Source organism: Podarcis gaigeae (genome assembly GCF_964106915.1).
Source record: "Podarcis gaigeae genome assembly, chromosome: 3".
NCBI classification, from domain to species: domain Eukaryota; kingdom Metazoa; phylum Chordata; class Lepidosauria; order Squamata; family Lacertidae; genus Podarcis; species Podarcis gaigeae.
The window spans coordinates 116440932-116462529 of record NC_139680.1 but is presented as its reverse complement, the minus strand read 5'-3'; the positions used below and the strand labels follow the sequence as shown (position 1 = coordinate 116462529).

Sequence of the window (21598 nt, the reverse complement as noted above, 5' to 3'; positions counted from 1 at the left end):
GATTACACCCAAACTCTTAACGGAAGGCAATGGCACTAATTGGGCCCCCGCAAGAGAAGGGAGTTGGTCCCTCATCCCCATGCCATCCCGACCTAGCCATAGGACCTCTGTCTTCGAAGGATTTAGTTTCAATCGGCTCCCACGAAACCATCCAGCCACAGCTTCCAAGCATCTGGTCAATGTGTTTGGGGCCGAGTCAGTGTGGCCATCCATCAGCAGATAGAGCATTTGTGGAATGCTCTCCCCAGGGAGACTCAGCTGGTGCCTTCATTACATATATTTAGGCACCAGACAGAAATGTTTCCCGATCACCAAAGCTTAGGCTGATTAACATCCTTTGGCCTTTTTAAATGTGTTCGTGGAAGAGGGGGGTTATTGGAGGTTTTTTGTTTTGGTTTTGTTACGTATTTTGTGTTCCCATTTTCAATGTTTATGTTGTGAAGCACCTCTGTGGTCATCTGCAAGGGAGGGGTTCATGTTGCTAGCCTTCATGTCACGTCTGGAGACATCTTTGTAACGCAGAGCTGGTCTGTCAACAGGCCTGGTACCTGGCGCTAGCTCCCCATAGAAACTAGTTGAGCACCCATAAATGCTCACCTAGTCAGCCAAAACCATCACCTAGAAAAAGGGACTAGTTTTACAAGCTTGCTCTTATACATTTTAACCACAAAATTGGGAGGAACTCAAGGCATCATCCAGATTGATCCCCCAAATTTGTAATAATACTGTTTGTCTCTAGTCTTCTTTCTGGTGTGTTGGCAAAAAAGTGCATTTATTCATAAAAATTATATTAGGAAAAATTGCTTGTGAAGCCTCACTGTGTTGTTGTTGTTGTTGTTGTTGTTGTTTTAACTGGTGTGGAAATGTGGGGGACTCAACTGATGACTGGAAAAAGAGAAAGCCAGGGAGAAACCAAAAAAGATGAGTCTATCCCTAGTAAAATCACTGCTTCTTTCAATGTGCATTGTTTGATTATACGGTGCTTTATTTTCACAGCGACGGGGACTGGTGGCTAGCAAAATCTCTTACCACGGGGCACAAAGGCTACATACCCAGCAATTTTGTGGCCCGTGTAAACAGCCTGGAAGAAGAAAAGTAAGGAGGCCTCTTTGGGTTTGGGGGCACAGAATCTGTTATCTAACATTACCAACTTGGGAAACCCCAACTGATATTTTGAGACATGTGAAGATCTGCAGTTGAAAGTTTGCAATCATCAAGGCCAAAGTTTTGCTTTGGTTTTTTTTAAAAAATTGTGGCCCGATTTGGTATGTCATGGGGTTCCAGTTCCTTGTTCCTCTACATATTATCTGTCTCCCTATGCAAGTTAGTCCTCTAAGGATGCATAAACATGGTACATTTAAACCCCCAAGAATCCCAGGAAATGTAGCTTGTTTTGGGTGCTGGGAATTGAAGTTCAGTGATATGTAAATGTCAGGGAACTGCCATCGGAAAGACAGGAGGTGGAGAGGCTCTCAGAAGGCAGGAGAGAGTCAGCAGCGGAGGAAGGCACCAGTAGGGGGAAATCGGGAAGTCTTAAGGAGAGAGAGATGGAGGCATGGCTCAGAGACTCTTCCAGCAGTAACAGCGGAGGAGTTTCAGATCCTCCCATAAGCACCCCCACTCCTCGCCGGAAACTGTCGCGCCGAGAATCCAGACGACGCGTTTCTGTCAAGGAACTTTTATGTTGGAATAGATTCCGTAGATGCCCACTGTCGGATTCTACCAGCGACTGACGGAGCCATGCTTTGGGGGCTCCGTTAGAGACAGAGGTTGGCTGGCTAGCCAAAACCCAGAGGGATCAAGCTTTACGCACAAGCAGCTCATTATCCCATCACAGCAATCCGACAGTCTCTGAAAGCAGCTTGTGCAAGCAGAGGCATCATGAGCAACCCAGCCGGAACCGGAGGAGCAGGAGCTGGAGCTGGAGCGGGTCCAAGCCTGGAAGAAAGGTACAGGGCGTTGGAGGTCCAGCTCGCGCTGCAAACGGCGAGGCTCGAGGAGAGGAGGGCTCAAGATGCGGATAAGGGGAAAACCACCCCACTCGCAAGAAAGGTGCCTGGATTGGTGCAGAAATTTGGGGGAGATCCCAGGAACTATCATGCCTTTAGAACCGAGATGCAATATGCTCTCAATCTACAGTTTGATGACTTCCCCGATGAGGATTCTAGAGTGGCGTACGTTATTGGCCATCTAGAGGGAGGGGCGAAGGACTGGGTTAGACCCCTGATGGCAGCCAACAATGAAATCCTAAAGGACACGAGGAAGTTTTTTCGCGCCATGGACCTGATGTTTTCTAGCGAGATTGAGCAGGGAGCGGTGCGCAGGCAGTTAAGGGTGTTGTATTACAAAGGGGCACTGTACATACCCGATGGGGAACTGCGGGGCAGGGTACTCAAACAGTTGCACGACAGCCCCACAGCGGGGCACTTCGGACAGCACAAAACCATGTGGTTGGTTACCAGGGAGTTTTGGTGGCCCAAGGTGAGGGAGGACGTACGGGAATATGTCAGGGGGTGCGACAGGTGCCAGCGAGCGAAGGGGGAGAGGCTGGCACCAGCGGGGCTATTAGAACCCTTACCCACACCAGAAAGGCCATGGGAGGCAGTATCCATAGATTTTATGACGGACCTGCCAAAATCCAAAGGCAAGACAGCTGTCATGGTGGTGGTAGATCTATTAACTAAGATGTGTCATTTTATAGCCTGTTCACATGCGGTCACAGAGGAGGAAACCGCCAAGTTGTTTGTAGAGCATATTTTCAGGTTGCATGGCGCCCCCTTGAGGGTGGTCAGCGACAGAGGGAAACAGTTTACTTCCAGGTTCTGGAGGAAGCTCATGAGCTTACTGCACGTGGAGGTCAATTTTTCAACTGCCCGGCACCCAGAAACAAATGGGCAAGCGGAAAGGGCAAACGGGATTTTACAACAATACCTGAGGTGTTATGTAAGTGACCGAGAAAATGATTGGGTAGATAAGTTGGCCCTGGCAGAATTTGCCTACAACAACGCGGAGAATGTGTCCACTGGGATAAGTCCCTTCCTGGCAAACTATGGGTGTCATCCCAGGGCATTTCCAGGAGAAGGAGGGGAGAGGTGGAGTGTACCTGCTGCAGAACACTTTGTTGAAGAGATGGAAGCGATCCACCGGCAACTCCAACTTAACTTAGAGAGGGCCAAGGAAGAATACAAAAGGCAAGCAGACAGAAGCTGAAGGGAAGGTGAAACCATAAGGGTGGGGGACAGGGTGTGGCTATCCACCCAAGGACTGCCGTTCAAGGGAGGGTGTAAGAAATTAAGACCCAAACGGCTAGGACCCTTTGAGGTCATACAACAGGTCAATCCGGTGGCATTCAAGCTCAGATTGCCCAACCACATGAAACTGCATCCAGTATTTCACAGGTCTCTACTGTCGCCGTACCGAGAGGGGCGAGAGTGGGGGGAACGTGAGGGAGAGGTCACGCAAACACCAGTAATAGAAGAAAGGGAACGCAACCCACATGTGGCAGGAATCATTGATTCCAGGTGGAGAGGGAATCAGGTCGAGTATTTGGTAGAATGGGAAGGGGAAGCGGAGTCGGAAAACACATGGGTACCGGCAGAGGAGGTCAATGACGAGATTTTAATAGAAACGTTTCATCAACGGTTTCCAAGGAAACCTCAGCCCGTGGGAAGGTTTAGGAGGGAACACTTTGGCACAACCGATGAGGAAGAGGAGTTTGAAGGGTTCCCAGAATCAGGGCAGGAAGAGGGAGCAGAATCTGACGAGGAAGAGAACACAGAGAGAAGAGAAGGGGGGCAGTGGAGAGAAGTGTTCGAATCCTCTGATGATGAAGAGGGTTCTTTCCGGGGTTTTCCACCCTCACCGCCAGTAGAAAAGGGGGCGGGAGGGGGTGAAGGGGGGCCTGGAGGGGAGGTGGATGTCAGGGAACTGCCATCGGAAAGACAGGAGGTGGAGAGGCTCTCAGAAGGCAGGAGAGAGTCAGCAGCGGAGGAAGGCACCAGTAGGGGGAAATCGGGAAGTCTTAAGGAGAGAGAGGTGGAGGCATGGCTCAGAGACTCTTGCAGCAGTAACAGCGGAGGAGTTTCAGATCCTCCCATAAGTACCCCCACTCCTCGCCGGAAACTGTCGCGCCGAGAATCCAGACGACGCGTTTCCGTCAAGGAACTTTTATGTTGGAATAGATTCCGTAGACGCCCACTGTCGGATTCTACCAGCGACTGACGGAGCCATGCTTTGGGGGCTCCGTTAGAGACAGAGGTTGGCTGGCTAGCCAAAACCCGGAGGGATCAAGCTTTACGCACAAGCAGCTCATTATCCCATCACAGTAAACTACAGTTCCCATGATTCTTTGGAGGAAGCCATGTGCTTTAGATGTATGGTGTGTCCACAGCCTAACTCAGTTTTTATGCACCTCTGTTGTCCTCTGACTCCCAGTCTTTCCCTTAAAAAAAATTAAAAGGCGAGCCTTATGGTACCATAGACGTTAAAATCTCATGTTCTAACAATTGAGCTAAAACTGGTGATCAATTGCTCTGGCTGCAAAAAAAAAGGTAATTAGGAATTAAAACCCTACCACTGACTGATCTCCCACCCCAGAACAGGAACTGAACCATTAAAGGCTGATTCAGGAATGCCATAGGAACAGGAAGTTTCTAACTAAAGGGACAAAAGCTGGACTTTCAGTTCTTAGTGGTGATTTCTGCTCTTGCTGTTGTTTAATAATGATAATAAATCTCTCTTTCTCAGGTGGTTTTTTAAAGGCCTGAGCAGAAAAGAAACCGAACGCCTCTTGCTGGCACCTGGCAATGTGATGGGGTCATTTCTGATCAGGGAAAGTGAAACTAATCCAGGTAAGAATCTGGGAATGTATTTTGCAGAATGACAATGGAAAAGTTCTCTCGCTGTTCCAGCAATATCAGAAACATCATTCATATACTAGAATATTTGGAAAATAAACCAGCTGCTTTGATGCTGGTGGATGCAGAAAAGGTGTTTGACAATGTCTCGTGGAGTTTTATGAAAGTGCAAATAAACCTCATGGGATTCGTTCCGTTTCTGCATCTCTTACAGAAACTCATAGAGGAGTCGCCCCATTCCCTTGATCGTTCTGCTTGCCCTTTACTGAAACTTATGCAGCTCCACAACATCCTTTCTGGGTTGGAGGTGACCCCCAATTCTAGCAGCCCACCCTTTGCTCATAGTGACAAATTTTGAGTTGCATTCAGTCAGCAGAACCAGATCAGAGTTAGCAGAAATCTCATGACGTTTCCCATGGCTTCTGGTGCTAGATGGTTTTTATAATCACAGAGTTGAAAGGTAACCCAAGGGTCATCTAGTCCAACCCCCTGCAAATGCAGGAATCTCAACATGTGACTTGTTAACATGGAACCACGTGCAACACATTTCATATGGTTGTGTTTTTTTAAAAAAAAGAAAAAGAAAAAAGCTTACTTCGGTTTTACAATTTTATATTCAACACAATCATTGTAAACACAATAAAAAAATTCATAAATCCAGATTCCCTCCTCCCCACCTCCCTTCCATTGACTTTCCCCAGCCTCCTCTTCTGGTTTTTTAAGTATTTATTACTTCTGCTTATTTTATTTACCTTGATTTTAAAATCTTTCAACTAAATATTCTTATATTCTTATTATTTTTATACCGTATCTTCCCAAATTACTTCTTATATTTTATTCTTTCCACAATTACTGCTCCTTGACTTATACACCTTTTTCCTTAATTGTGTTTACTCAAACCCTGCTAGTGAGTCTACTTCTTTACAATATTTCTGTAAGTACATCATAAACAGTTCCCAGTCTTTTTTGCAATCTTTATTGTCCTTGTCTCTGAGTTTTCCCGTAAGCTTCGCCATTTCGGCATAGTCCATAAGTTTTGCTCGCCATTCTTCTTTGGTATCTTGTCGTCTTTCCATTTTGGGGTTAGTAATATCCTAGCCGCTTTTGTAACATACACAAATTGTTTCTTCAACTCTTTTGGCAAGTCTTGACCTGTAATGCCTAATAAAAAAGCTCCTGATCTTTTAACAAAAGAAAAACAATGACAAACCTAGACAGCATCTTAAAAAGCAGAGACATCAGCTTGCCAACAAAGGTCCATATAGTTAAAGCTATGGTTTTCCCAGTAGTGATGTATGGAAGTGAGAGCTGGACCATAAAGAAGGCTGATCGCCGAAGAATTGATGCTTTTGAATTATGGTGCTGGAGGAGACTCTTGAGAGTCCCATGGACTGCAAGAAGATCAAACCTATCCATTCTGAAGGAAATCAGCCCTGAATGCTCACTGGAAGGACAGATCCTGAAGCTGAGGCTCCAGTACTTTGGCCACCTCATGAGAAGAGAAGACTCCCTGGAAAAGACCCTGATGTTGGGAAAGATGGAGGGCACAAGGAGAAGGGGATGGCAGAGGACGAGATGGTTAGACAGTGTTCTCGAAGCTACCAGCATGAGTTTGACCAAACTGCGGGAGGCAGTGGAAAACAGGAGTGCCTGGCGTGCTCTGGTCCATGGGGTCACGAAGAGTCGGACACAACTAAACAACAACAACAACATCTTCAACATTTTTTTCATTTCATTGTAAATTATTTCCCAATAGCTTTTGATTCCTTTACAAGTCCACCACATATGATAAAACTCTGTCAGGGATTCTTTAGCTGTTGTAGCATAGCTGAATAACACACACATTTCATATGGTTAATTGGCTGGTGGCACGCATGGTGTTCACGTGAGATAGAATCATTGAATTGTAGAGTTTGCAGGGGACCCATAGGGTCATCCAGTCCAACCCCCTACAATGCAGGGATCAAAGATGAAGAATCCCTGACTGGCGGCCCTCCAAACTCTGCTTTGAAACCTCCACTGAAGGAGAGTCCAACACCTTCTGAAAGAGTCTGTTCCATAACTCAGCATTTCTTACCATCAGAAGGTTCTTCCTGTTCACGAGCTAACAAGGACTTGCTCACAAATTTATTGACAGCTGCAAGAATTATTATCGCCAGGAAGCAGAAGGGGCAAGCAGAATATAAAATGGAAGGATGGTATAAAGAGGGGTAAAGGTAAAGGGACCCCTGACCATTAGGTCCAGTTGTGGCTGACTGGGGTTGTGGCGCTCATCTTGCTTTATTGGCCAAGGGAGCCGGCAGACAGCTTCCAGGTCATGTGGCCAGCATGAATAAGCCGCTTCTGGCGAACCAGAGCAGCACACGGAAACGCCGTTTACCTTCCGGCAGGAGCGGTACCTATTTATCTACTTGCACTTTGACGTGCTTTCAAACTGCTAGGTTGGCAGGAGCAGGGACCGAGCAACGGGAGCTCACCTCCTCGCAGGGATTTGAACCGCCGATCTTCTGATCAGCAAGTCCTAAGCTCTGTGGTTTAACCCACAGCGCCACCTGCGTCCCTGTTCATGAGCTAACAAGGACTTGCTCACAAATTTATTGACAGCTGCAAGAATTATTATCGCCAGGAAGCGGAAGGGGCAAGCAGAATATAAAATGGAAGGATGGTATAAAGAGGGGTGGAATATAGCTGTTAATGATAAATTAATAAATGTGCCATTAAGGTAAGGCAGGGAGTATGCAAGAGAAATGATTTTTGAAGAGATATGTGAGAGTGTTTGTAGAGTTTCTACTGTTAAAACGGAAAAGGGGTCAAACCAGTTTTGGGAGGTTGGATCATTAGAATGGAATCGTCTCAGTTGTGGAGTGCACATGTTTATTCTTATTTATTTATTTATGATTATTGCTTTAATTAAAAATAAATAAAATGGATGGGGGGGGTCTTCTTAATATTTAGTTGGAATTTCCTTTCTTAATCAATTTGAATCCATTGGTTTGGCTCCTGCCCACTGGAGCAGTAGGAAACAAGCAGTTCCTGGATTACAGCTCTTATTGTCCCCACATTGGCTGGGGCTGATGCGAGTTCGAATCCAGGACCACCAGGAAAATGCATTGTGAAACGATGTTCCTGCCGATAGCAACGTTTAGAAACACTTTCCTGCAACAACAGATAATATCTATTTTTGTGTCTCCTTTTCCAGGGGCCTTTTCCCTTTCCATCAGGGACTACACATCTCAAGGGGATGTCATCAAACATTATCAAATCCGCTCTCTGGACCATGGGGGATATTATATCTGCCCAAGGACCACATTCCCTACTCTGCAGGACCTTGTCAAACATTATTCTTGTAAGTCACCCTCAAGTTGGGATGGGAGAGGAATTTGATTCGGTTCACAGGTAAAGTCAGATGTACCTAATTCACAGTTTCGGAATCAATGTGAGAGCCGAAACATACCCATCCTTTGAAATTCGTACACATGCAAATTTTGCAATGCAATTCTCCAACCAAGTGTGCCTTTGAAAAATGAATATATTCATGAAAACAGCACACAAACATGGGGAAATGTGTACATTGGTCAAAACTGCATACAAACATGTCTTTATTAGGAGTGAACTAGAGTGCTGATTAATTTTAATAAGGATTTTTTTAACAAAGATCTGCAAAGTGCTGCAGGAACATTGAGAACTGAAGATTCGACCACTAAAGGAGGACAAATTTCAAACAAATTATCATACTATATGCAGAGTAATAAGACTATATCATATTCCCTATTTGTCTTTTCATTTCCCCCCTTGCGTTCTCTCCCTCCCTCCCTCATCTTTCACCTTTCTCTTTCTTCCTCTCTCTACTTTTTCTTTATCTCACATTCTATCAAAATTGAACTGTGGACAAACATTTTGAACTAACGCCATTTCCAGACAACACTCTCTATTGAGCATCCTTCCTGATTTGTTTTCCTGGGGAGTTTAGGCGACTTTGCATCAACTCAAGAATCAATGCACACTGTCCACCGACGCATTTTTCACCATTAAAGTTCCTTATCCCAAGAAGTCCAGTGTTTTGAGGAAGCAAGTTTGTTGTGCCAGAGCAGCAACCATCTTTCCCTGTGCTACCTAAATTTAGAGGGATCTCGTTGAATCCTACCCGAAAATAGCAGGTGTTCTAAGTGAGGAAAATGGGACAAAACACTGTAATATCTGGAGATGGGAAGACAGGGAGGGAAGTGGGGAGTTTGTACTCAATACCTGTTGTAAAAAAATAAAACTGAAATAAACTATGTAGGAGGAGGAGGGTTACTACAACCATGTTCTGCCCTGACCTGATCTCAGACCTTTTCCTTCTACTTCCGGTGCCCCTGCATAGCTTACGAAGATGGCTTGTGTCAGCTGCTACGGCAGCCGTGCATCTCTCTGGTTCCACAAAGGCCGTGGACCACCGACGAATGGGAGATTCCGCGGGAAACGCTGAAACTTGTCAAGAAGCTGGGAGCAGGCCAGTTTGGAGAGGTTTGGATGGGTAAGCTGAGACTCATATAACACCGGTCCTGAAAGACTTACCATATTTTTCCCTCCATAAGACACACTTTTTCCTCTTAAAAAGTAATGTGTGTGCATCTTATGGAGTGAATGCAGGCGGGAGGCTCTGCTCAGCGCTCCCTTTAAAGAGCCACGTGGAATGTGTGTGTGGCTCTTGGGGGCTTTTCCCCGAGGAGGGAGAAGGGCAGCCTGTCAGTTCCTTCTCCCTCCTTGGGGAAAAGCCCCCAAGAACCGCACACACACTCCGTGCAGCTCTTTAAAGGGAGCTCTTGGGGGCTTTTCCCCAAGGAGGGAGAAGGGACTGATGGGCTGCCCTCTGTCCCTTCCCCCACCTCCCGGAAAAGCCAGCAAGAGCCCAGCTCTCCCTTGTAAGGGTTCCCTTTCGTCCCTCTTCCTGCTTTGCTGGGAAGCCAGCAGAAGAGACACTGTGCAGCTATCACTCTTGCTCTGCTGGCTTCAGCGAGAGCTGCGCAGCTTGCTCTGCTGGCTTCTCAATGAAGCAGGAGGAGGTACAGAAGGGTTTAAAGCAAGAAAAGCGAGAGCCGCTTACATGCTCTGCGCAGAATATTTTTTTCCTTGCTTTCCCCCTCTAAAAACTGGGTGCATCTTATGGTCAGGTGCGTCTTTTGGAGCGAAATATACGGTACATTGGCTCCCAGTATTTTTTCGAGCACAATTCTAAGTGTTGGCGCTTACCTTGAAAGCCCTAAACAGACTCGGTCCAGTAGACCTGAAGGAGCGTCTCCACACCTATCGTCCAGCCCGGACACTGAAGTCCAGCTCCGAGGGCCTTCTGGCAGTTCCCTCATTGCGAGAAATGAGGCTACAAGGAACCAGGCAGAGGGCCTTCTCGGTAGTGGCACCCGCCCTGTGGAACGCCCTCCCACCAGATGTCAAAGAGGAAAACAACTACCAGACCTTTAGAAGACATCAGAAGGCAGCCCTGTTTAGGGAAGATTTTAATGTTTGATGTTATATCACTTTTTTATTCTGTTGGGAGCTGCCTAGAGTGGCTGGGAAAACCCTGCCAGATGGGTGAGTTATAAATAATATAAATAATAATAATTTTTATTATTATTATTAGTGTTGCCTGGCATTGTCATATCTGGGAAAGGTGTAAAAACGGATATGGGTTTTGGAGTTCAGCTGGAAGGTCTGAGCTTCCAAAAGGTGGCAGGGCCTTCTGTCCTTCAATCGCCCCATTTTTTCCTTCTATAGGTTACTACAGAAAGGACGTGGGTGGCGCTGTGGGTTAAACCACAGAGCCTAGGACTTACCGATCAGAAGTGGTTCGAATCCCCGCTACGGGGTGAGCTCCCGTTGCTCAGTCCCTGCTCCTGCCAACCTAGCAGTTCAAAAGCACGTCAAAGTGCAAGTAGATAAATAGGTACCGCTGCTGCGGGAATGTAAACAGCGTTTCCGTGTGCTGCTCTGGCTCGCCAGAAGCTGCTTAGTCATGCTGGCCACATGACCTGGAAGATGTACGCTGGCTCCCTCGGCCAATAAAGCGAGACGAGCGCTGCAACCCCAGAGTCGGCCACGACTGGACCTAATGGTCAGGTGTCCCTTTACCTTTACAGGTTATTACAAGAATAATGTGAAGGTGGCAGTGAAAACCCTGAAAGAAGGCAGCATGGCTCCAGATGCCTTCTTGGCCGAAGCCAACTTGATGAAGAGGCTTCAGCATAGCAAGCTGGTCCGTCTGCACGCTGTGGTCACCCAGCAGCCGATTTACATCGTAACGGAATACATGGCCAACGGTAACCAACTCCCTTGTGATCTCAGCCAATTATATTGATCTGCACTGGAATGCAGAATCTGGGTCTCCTTGATTTCAGTCAATACCTTCTTGCCAGTAGAGGAAAATTAAAGCACCCAAATCATACCATTTCGAACATAAGCCAAGTTAAAAATCCATCGTAGTTATATACAATCTAAGGCAGAGCTTTCCAAACTTTTCATGTTGTTCACACACTTTTTAGAAGCACATCATTTCGTGACACAGTAATTCAGTTGTACAGTCTTGGTTGGCAAACACCTTGGTACTTGGTCGTTTTGGCTCCTGAAAGCTATAAACCCGGAAGTGAGTGTTCCAGTTTGCAAACGTTTTTTGGAACCCGAACATCCAACGGGGCTTCCGGGGCTACTGATTGGCTGCAGGAGCTTCCTGCAGCCAATCAGAAGCCATGCTTTGGTTTCCGAACGTTTTGGAAGTCGAACGGACTTCCGGAACTGATTCCATTCCACTTCCGAAGTACCACTGTACTAGCAAACCAGAGTTAAACTAACCCCTTTCCAGATCAGGTAGGAGCATAGGGAGCGTTTACATAACACACCTACACATTGCAGCCAACACACTAACGTGTTGAGACACACAGTTTAAAAAGCTCTGATCTAAGGATAGGGACAAACCAAGATGCAATGAATTTAAAGGTCTTTGCAGCAGAACAGAGAAGACTGTTTCTCTTATGATTTTGTTCGGGTTAGCCAATAAGTAGACCAAATATCTTTCAGATGTCCTTTTCGGGTATTTCTGTAGGAAAAACCATCTATTTCATTCATCTCTATTTTATATTTTGTGTTTTTTATATTGTAATTTTATGTTGTAAACCACCCTGAGATCTACAGAACAGTATACTAACAACAACAACAACAACAACAACAACAACAACAATGCATAGAAAAAATCTGTTAAGGTCCTCAAACTAGAATTTGTTGCTTGCTTTATTACCCTAATGTACATTAGGAATATTATCCTCTATTACTCTCTTAGAAAAGGATTTGACATTAAAAACATGGGAGACTTTATCCAATACCATTGCACATTGAAAGGTCTTTGGGAAGTGAATAATCTTGATTTCTCCTCCTTTTCAGGCTGCTTGCTGGATTTCTTGAAATCAGAGGAAGGAAGGAAGTTGACTCTCCCCAAACTTATAGACTCCTCAGCCCAGGTGAGTGGATTGATTCGCTTTAAACCTTGTAATTGAAAAAGGTCTTGATACTTCCCCAAACTTTAGGGCTATGCATGTGGCTCTCTGGCCATCCTGAATGTTGCTTTCTTTGAAGCCTGCACTTCCGAGAGGAGAATGTGTTGAGCAAAGTATATAGCAAGGGATCTTCTGGATTTTAGGAAAAGAAAACTTAGAAATTATTACGGAAAAATCTAGGTGTGAGGCTGCTCAGTCACCCAGCTCGTCGGGCAGAGCCCACGGGTCCCTGCGGAATAAAGGAAGGATTTCAGCCACCAACCGGAGCAAAAAGCTGTAGACCAAAGTTTATTGCGCAACAGGTTCAAAGAGGAAATTTGAACCCCGAGGATGGGGTGACAAAGACTTTTAAAACTTTCCTACTATATCCCAGAATACAGTTCGTACACCATCATTGCTACATCACTGACATGTCACAAAAGGGGAGGGGTAGACAGGGGTTGCACTAGTTTAACCTTGGCAAACATGTCCAGACAAGTATTTGGTACAAGATTAGCATAAGTAGACATGGCAGAGCAAGACTCAGGTATAGGATTAACATAGGCAAACACCTCTGAAGTCCCACCACCCAAAGTACAATAGAACTTCCTTTGCATGACTGGCCCCTGGGCAAGTCTGGTGATGGGATTAAGCTTTCCTTGGCCAACAATCAGCTCAGCAATTGTCACCTCTGGGAACTTCCTGGAGTCCTTTTTCAAGGGGAAAATAGCTTTGGAATGGAGGAAACTGGCAAAGGAGTTGATTTTATATTATTTGTAAAGCTAGGTAACTTCCCTGAGCTGTCAAGTTGAAATGATACATTCAGGCATAATATTTGTAACATTTAACTTTAAAGATGCCCCCCCCCCGTAATTTCCGTAACAGAAATGCAAACTCAGAGGTCAGAACTGCACATAAATTTAATGCCGTCATTTGGATTTCATTGGGTGGGAAGAGTTTGGGAGTATGCCCTGCAATTCTGGTGAATGGCAAGGTTTGGAGTGAGCCCTTCAGTCCTTGCACCTCAGTAAGGTGCAATGCAGTGTATCTGGCAACAGCATCCGGTGGCAAGTATTGTCAGAACGGGGTTGTTTGCATGAGCTGACCGGAGGCAGGCGGAATCTGCAAATAGAAAGTTATCGGTGTATACGTCGTCCTGTGGTCAGCCCTTCTCTCCCTCCCTCCCCTCTGCTTGTATGAGCTGAGAGGAAACAAGACATCTATCTCATTAACATCAGGGCAGGAAGCAACACCCATTTTCCACTGAGGCGAGCGGCATTTGAGCTGAAAGCTTGAGCATGTCGAATATTTGTGGAAAATGTATCTTCATATCCTGTTCAAAACCACAAGAAAGATGCAAGGTGGCAAAAAAACAAAAACAAAAACCTACCGCAAAATCTCTGCGGTCTGGAAAATTGTTGCGCCCTTTGAGGCAGAACTAAACCCAAGGGGGTCTCGCCGTCTCTCGACCACCGTCTTTATATACAATTTGTTCTGCGCCGGTTAAAGGCTGGGGTTGGAGGGATTTCTCTCTGTGTTGCTCTGTTGAAGGCAGCCCTGTTTAGGGAAGTTTTTAATGTTTTTGCTGTATCATGTTTTTAATATTCAGTTTGGAGCTGCCCAGATGGGTGGGGCATAAATTATTATTAAGATTATGATTATTAAATATATGCATGTCTTGCGTTGTACAGTGGTACCCCGCAAGACGAACGCCTCGGAAGACGAAAAACTCGCTAGACGAAGGAGTTTTTCATTTTCTTAGCCGCTTCGCAAGACGCATTTCCCTATGGGCTTGCTTCGCAAAATGAAGCTTGCCCCGCAAGCTCCGGGGATAGCGGGGAAGTGCAGCGCGCCTTCCCCTCTGTCCCCGGACCCTTTTTGAACCAAGGGGCGGCAATGGGGAGAAGCGATCTTCTCCCCGCTGCCCCTTCCCATGCTTTAAAACAGGTCCGGGGACAGAGGGGAAGGCGCGCGGCGGAGAATGTCCCCGGAGTCCCCGGAGATTGCAGGGCAGGCAACGGGGAGAAGCAATCTTCTCCCCGCCGCCCCTTGCTTTAAAACAGGTCCGGGGACAGAGGGGAAGGCGCGCGGCGCTTCCCCTCTGTCCCCGGACGGTCTCCATAGGAACGCATTGATTGATTTTCAATGCATTCCTATGGGAAACCGTGCTTCGCAAGACGAAAGACTCGCAAGAAGAAAAAACTTGCGGAACGAATTAATTTCGTCTTGCGAGGCACCACTGTATGTTAAGGATGTAAGAGGAACCAAACTGGATCAGACCAAAGGTCTGGGGCAACCCAGTCAGGTGGGCAGCATAACAACAACAAATTATCATCATCAACAACATCATAACCCAGCTTGGGATTTTGGAGAAATGGGAGCAAAATTTGCCAGTGTTCACGTAATCATCCCATGTCTGAAATGGAAATAAGTCTGGAGAGTCCCTGGTCCATATTGGTGGGGATGAAACCCCTGATATTTCCAGATAAGGTTGTGGTAGAAATATGATTCAGTTTAAGGATGCATTTACCTCATTCGCACTTTTCAAAACATTGTGCGAACCAAAACATAAGCGTCCTTTAAATTCACTCTTCTCTGAATTTTTCAGTGCAGCTCTCCAGCCAAATAATGTGCACCAAAATCCATATATTAGCGTAAAGTGTGACCACATTAGTGGAAATTGCATTTTTTAAAAGAAAAAAAGCTTGCAAAAAATGTACGTTAGGTTGTTGTTTTTTTAAAAAAGTTATTACTACCACTGCTATTATGAATTGTTTCCTATGAAGCATCTCAAAGAAATTTCACAATGCACTGCTGATGAATTTTCATGAGGGCTTTTAAAAGAATGAATAAATAAATAAATGGCACATTGATGTGGAAATCTGGTACAATGACTTTAGGATTGGAAAAGTGAGAAACTGAGAAAAACCAGAATAGCCAGATTCACTCATCTCTATCAGCCACAGAGGCATCCTTCTCTGTGATTTCCATGCAGTTGTATTCCATTATTTTCCTTCTTCCTTATAGGTCGCTGAAGGGATGGCGTACATTGAGAGAATGAACTCCATCCACAGGGACCTCAGGGCAGCCAACATCCTCGTCTCGGAGACCCTCTGTTGCAAAGTTGCAGACTTTGGCCTGGCTAGGATCATAGAGAATGAGTACCTTGCGAAAGAAGGTCGGTATGACACTTAGGGCTTTGTGGTTTAGTTGTTTAGTCATGTCCGACTCTTCATGAGCCCATGGACCAGAGCACGCCAGGCACTCCTGTCTTCATGGATCACTGCCTTTACAGTATATTGTGGCGATCACACAGGGTCCCCGGACGTTTCGCCGTCTATTGATCCCTGTGCCACCACTTTATTTCTCGCTGCCACCACCCAGGCCCTACCTGGGACAATACTGAGTCCAGTCAGGGTTAAATTGGAACAGAAACTTCTGTTTATTTATTGCAGTTTAACAAGCGTGTGGTTTCATAAACGGTATCGGTCTACTACAATCATGGGGTGCCTATCCAGACTTATAACTTCTGCTACCTGCTCTCACTCACTAAACCACCTCTCAGATATTTACTCGTCTTCCTAGCTCCTAACTGTTCCTGACCCAACTTATTTCGCTACACTAACTCAACCTACCCCCAGACTCTATCCCAATTCACTCCCACTCCACCCAACTCCCAATGAACTCCTCCCTTTGCCCCCCCCCCAGAGCTGGTTTTATAGACCCTCTGACTCCACCCCCCTGGGTACTGATTGGGTAACCTGTTTAACTATTTCACCTCCAGCACTCTCATACGTTAACGTCACATATATGTTGAAACTAAGATGGTGAGTTTCCCCCCTCCCTTTCCATCTCGTCTTTTCTCTTTCTTTTCTCTGTCATATTTATAATTTAAAATCAATAAGAACAATGAAAACACATGAATTTACCCTTTCTTGACAGGTGCTAAATTTCCTATCAAATGGACAGCACCAGAAGCAATTAACTACGGAGTTTTCACGATCAAATCCGATGTCTGGTCTTTTGGAGTTCTCCTTACTGAAATCATCACCTATGGAAGGTGCCCCTACCCCGGTACGGTAGTTTGCATTAGAGCATCATTTGTTACTCTGAGCCAAGGATCATTTATTGATTATTGATTATCCATTATCCATTCGTTCCGCTGATGTTTTAGCAAGCCTTCATTCTATTTTCTTTATTAATAATTTTTATTAAATTTTCAAATTTTACATTTCAAATTAAACATCTTTTATTATACCACACATTCAATGACTTCCCTCCCTCCCCTTCCAAGGTTCATTTATCTTATCCTCCATTCCTGCATGTTTTAATATATCCATCTAATTTAATTATCCTATCTTACATCAGTTCAAAATACATGGGTGAGTAGGTGCCATCACGAGTAAGGCCCTGCTCCTATACCATACAGTATGGACCTCATGCTAAGATGGGAGGTCCTTTCCCACCCAACACAGTGATTGGTTATGGGGCAAGTAAGGGATGAGACATTGGGATCCGGGTGACGCTGTGGGTTAAACCACAGAGCCTAGGGCTTGCCGATCAGAAGGTCGGCGGTTCAAATCCCCACGATGGGGTGAGCTCCCGTTGCTCGGTCCCTGCTCCTGCCAACCTAGCAGTTTGAAAGCATGTCTAAGTTCAGGTAGATAAACAGGTACCGCTCCAGCAGGAAGGTAAACGGCATTTCCGTGTGCTGCTCTGGTTTGCCAGAAGTGGCTTTGTCATACTGACCACATGACCCGGAAGCTGTACGCCAGCTCCCTCGGCCAATAAAGCGAGATGAGCGCCACAACCCCAGAGTCATCCGTGACTGGACCTAATGGTCAGGGGTGCCTTTACCCTTTACCTTTAAGGGATGAGACAACATTTTCCAGTATCAATTCTTTCTCTCCTTTCCACAGCTATGACCAATCCCGAAGTCATCCAACATCTACAGAAGGGTTACCGGATGCCCCGTCCGGAAAACTGCCCAGCTGAACTCTATGCAGTCATGTTGAAATGCTGGAAGAACAATCCCGAAGAGAGACCCACGTTCGAATACCTCCAGTCCACCCTTGAGGACTTTTACACGGCCACGGAAGCACAGTACGAAGCTCAGCCCAATTCTTCCTGAGCAGCGACAAAGTTGCTGGAGACTTCTGTAAAAAAACCAACCCTTGTGGGATGCTGGCAAGAGGGGTGTGTGGACTCACTTCCGAAGCAGACTTCGCTGGACCATTGGGCATTTCTGTTCCTCCACGGCCACCTGTGGTCCTCACCCCATTCTCAAGGTCCCCTGCAAGACCAGGAGTTGAAATGGATTTTATTCCGGGCCAATCCTAAAGGAGAGGATTTGAGAAGAGGAGACTCAACCACCCCTTAGATCGGACTCCATTGCCTGTCCCAAAACCGTCTTTACCGATTAAACAATAACTTAAACTAGGGTTACCAGACGTCTCTGGTTCCTGGAAACAGTCCCCGGATTTGCAAATCTGTCCCTGGACAAATTCCGTCCCTGGAATGTCCCCAGATTTGCAAATCTGTCCCCGGGAAATGTGGCAGCGGCAGCCACAGCAACCCGGAGCCAGCCTAGTAGCGCAGTTGGCTCTGGGTGGCTTCAGGAGCTGCTCACGGCCGTGGTGCCCACCATTTTTCCTCTCCGGAAGTCCCCATATGATGTGTCTTGTGTGCTGTACCAGGGCGTCTGGCGGTACAGATCTCCTGCCCCCTTTCCCCTTTGTTTTGACTGATCGGGAGAGGCTCGGGAGTTACAGGTGGACAGCCATTGCCCAGTTTCTTAAAAACTCTGCACATTTATGTTTCACAGGGTGCGAAAAAAGGTCTTTGCACCTTTATACAATATGCATGTGTGCTTGGGCCCAGGGTCTTTTGCCTCACCATCCCCACTACTGATTCCCTATTGCTACTCAGCTTCAAAAAAAAAAAAAAGTGTCCCCGGATTCATTGAATCAAAGCCTTGATTCCAAGTGCCTGCAGGTTCCTCCTTCCTAATTGTTGTTGTTTAGTCGTGTCCGACTCTTCATGACCCCCTGGACCAGAGCACGCCAGGCACTCCTGTCTTCCACTGCCTCCCACAGTTTGGTCAAACTCATGCTGGTAACTTCAAGAACACTGTCCAACCATCTTGTCCTCTGTTGTCCCCTTCTCCTTGTGCCCTCCATCTTTCCCAACATCAGGGTCTTTTCCAGGGAGTCTTCTCTTCTCATGAGGTGGCCAAAGTACTGGAGCCTCAGCTTCAGGATCTGTCCTTCCAGTGAGCACTCAGGGCAGATTTCCTTCAGAATGGATAGTTTTGATCTTCTTGCTGTCCATGGGACTCCCAAGAGTCTCCTCCAGCACCATAATTCAAAAGCATCAATTCTTCGGCGATCAGCCTTCTTTATGGTCCAGCTCTCACTTCCATACATCTGTCCACAAGGAAAGGAAAGGCGATCTAAGGTGCTATTCTTGCAGGTGCCCACTAGGTGTCTCTCTCACCTCACATACCTTAGACAGGACCCTGGGGAGGGCGCGTTACAAATGAAGGCTTTTAAGGAAGTATTCAGATGTTCCTGCAGCAGAGAGAGCAATAGCAGCTTCTTCTCCCAGAGTTTATATACAAATTCCCCTGCCCCAGAAAGGTCTGTTAACATCCTTTATAATCCCATCTTTCCATTTAACGACCTAGAAAAGGAACTGTGCCTCTAGCAGAAATGGTGGTTTGGTGGGCACAGTAAAGAATTGTGCTGGGTTCTGAAGATGAACCACTGGCCCCTTCTTATGTTGTGGCATTCCTATTGAGAAGGATTAAGGTTGAATCCTGACAAGACAGAAGTACTGTTTTGGGGGGACAGGGGGCGGGCAGGTGTAGGAGGACTCCCTGGTCCTGAATGAGGTAACTGTGCCCCTAAAGGAACAGGTGCACAGCCTGGGAGTCATTTTGGACTCACAGCTGTCCATGGAAGCACAGGTCAGTTCTGAGTCCAGGGCAGCTGTTTACCAGCTCCATCTGGTATGCAGGCTGAGACCCTACCTGCCCGCAGACTGTCTTGCCAGAGTGGTACATGCCATGGGCATAGCCAAGGGAAGGCAGGGAGGGGCAGCTGCTCCCACCCCCCATTGCCCCAGATCAAATAAAACAATAAAAATAGTGCTTTTTTTCTTTAAAAAATGTTTAGGTGTACTCTCATTTTGACTCCATTTTATACTTCAAAACGGGGGAAATAAAAACAGTAAATGGACAAAAGTACAAAGATTCACAAAAGGTTTAGTGGTATGCGTACCCCTGCATACCCCCCAGAAAAAGGCACTGGGAATATTAACTAACTGACCAATCACATTGGTTCTGCCCCCGCCCACAAAAATCCTCCCCCGCCAATAAATCCTGGCTACGCCCCTGCTACATGGCTATCTCCCGCTTGGACTACTGCTGCATGGGGCTAACTTGGAAGTTGACCCGGAAACTACAACTAATCCAGAATGCATCAGCTAGGCCATCAAGAACATATAGCACTGGTCCAAAAGGGTCTTGATTGGCTCTCTGTATGTTTCCAAGCACAATCAAAACTGTTGGTTGTCGTTGTTGTTGTTTAGTCGTTTAGTCGTGTCCAACTCTGTGTGACCCCCTGGACCAGAGCACGCCAGGCACTCCCGTCTTCCACTGCCTCCCGCTGTTTGGTCAAACTCATGCTGGTAGCTTCGAGAACACTGCCCCACCATCTCGTCCTCTGTCGTCCCCTTCTCCTTGTGCCCTCCATCTTTCCCAACATCAGGGTCTTTCCCAGGGAGTCTTCTCTTCTCATGAGGTGGCCAAAGTATTGGAGCCTCAGCTTCAGGATCTGTCCTTCCAGTGAGCAGTGAGGGCTGATTTCCTTAAAGAATGGAGAGGTTTGATCTTCTTGCACTGACCTTTAAAGCCCTCAACAGCCTCGGCCCTACAAACCTGAAGAAATGTCTCCACCCCCTTTGTCCAACCCAGACACTGAGGTCCAGCTCCGAGGGGCTTCTGGCAGTTCCCTTACTGTGACAAGTGAGGTTACAGGGAATCAGGCAGAGGGCCTTGTCAGTAGTGGCACCTGCCCTGTGGAATGCCCTCCCATCAGATGTCAAGGAGATAAGTAACTGTACAGGGAAGTGTTCGATGTTTGGTGTTTTATTATGTTTCTGTATACGCTGGAAGCTGCTCAAAGTGGCTGGGGCAACGCAGTCAGATGGGTGGGGTACTATCATCATCATCATCATCATCATCATCATCATCATCGCCATACTATTTTTTATACCTTCTGTGTGTGAGTGAGTGAGTGAGTGAGTGAGCGAGCGCGCAGCTCAAGGTAATAGCCGGACCACAGACTTCCCAGCTCGAGTGTAAAGGTAAAGGGATCCCTGACCATTAGGTCCAGTTGTGGCCAACTCTGGGGTTGCGGCGCTCATTTCGCTTTATTGGCCGAGGGAGCCGGCGTACGGCTTCCGGGTCATGTGGCCAGCATGACTAAGCCGCTTCTGGTGAACCAGAGCAGCGCACGGAAATGCCGTTTAGCTTCCTGCTGGAGTGGTACCTATTTATCTACTTGCACTTTGACGTGCTTTTGTACTGCTAGGTTGGCAGGAGCAGGGACCGAGCAACGGGAGCTCACCCCGTCGCAGGGATTCGTACCGCCGACCTTCTGATCGGCAAGTCCTAGGCTCTGTGGTTTAACCCACTGTGCCACCCGCATCCCTAGCTCAGAGTGTGCCACCTCGCATTCTCCTCCGTCAGTCCCAACACTGGCTGATCCTTTGCTATCGCTTCTCCTTGTGCCCTTCAGGTTACATGCTAGGTGGTCCTCAGGCCCACCCTGGGGCTTGCTCTCCTTCTGATAAAGCAGGGGTCAGAGGGGGTCGCCTCCAGGTCAAAGCCCAAGCATGTATCAAGCGCCCTCGGACACGACACACTTCAGAGGTAGCTGTGTCCGAGGTTAGTTACCCTCTGATCCTTAATAACCTTGCGGCAGCTTGTATAAACTGCCCTTGCCTTGATGTGACAGTGGCTTTAGCCAGTAATTTATGAGCCCTTTCTCCCTCCCTCCCTCCCTCTCGCCTCCTTTCCCTGGCATTCCAGCAGAGACTTCTAAGAGGAAATCTGAATGGCTGAATGCAATGGGGCGTAAGAGCATGAGAAGACCCCTCTGGATCGAGTCAATGATCCAGCATCCTGTTCTCGCAGCAGCTAGCCAGATGTTTGTGGGAAACCCGCAAATAGAAACC

General features: G+C 46.8%; 1 protein-coding gene across 2 annotated transcripts in view; it reads left to right on the top strand.

Annotated features, from left to right (window-relative positions):
- BLK (BLK proto-oncogene, Src family tyrosine kinase) overlaps positions 1 to 18308 on the top strand; it is a 42664-nt gene extending 24356 nt beyond the window's left edge. For both annotated transcript variants that reach the window (XM_083733505.1, XM_083733504.1), the window contains exons 5-13: positions 997 to 1095; positions 4747 to 4850; positions 8056 to 8202; positions 9220 to 9372; positions 10973 to 11152; positions 12267 to 12343; positions 15386 to 15536; positions 16301 to 16432; positions 17278 to 18308. In XM_083733505.1, the coding sequence (XP_083589631.1) occupies positions 997 to 1095; positions 4747 to 4850; positions 8056 to 8202; positions 9220 to 9372; positions 10973 to 11152; positions 12267 to 12343; positions 15386 to 15536; positions 16301 to 16432; positions 17278 to 17489 (1255 nt within the window). In that variant the 3' untranslated portion in view covers positions 17490 to 18308. The remainder of the gene's footprint in view (positions 1 to 996; positions 1096 to 4746; positions 4851 to 8055; positions 8203 to 9219; positions 9373 to 10972; positions 11153 to 12266; positions 12344 to 15385; positions 15537 to 16300; positions 16433 to 17277) is intronic.
- The last annotated feature ends 3290 nt before the right edge of the window (positions 18309 to 21598 follow it).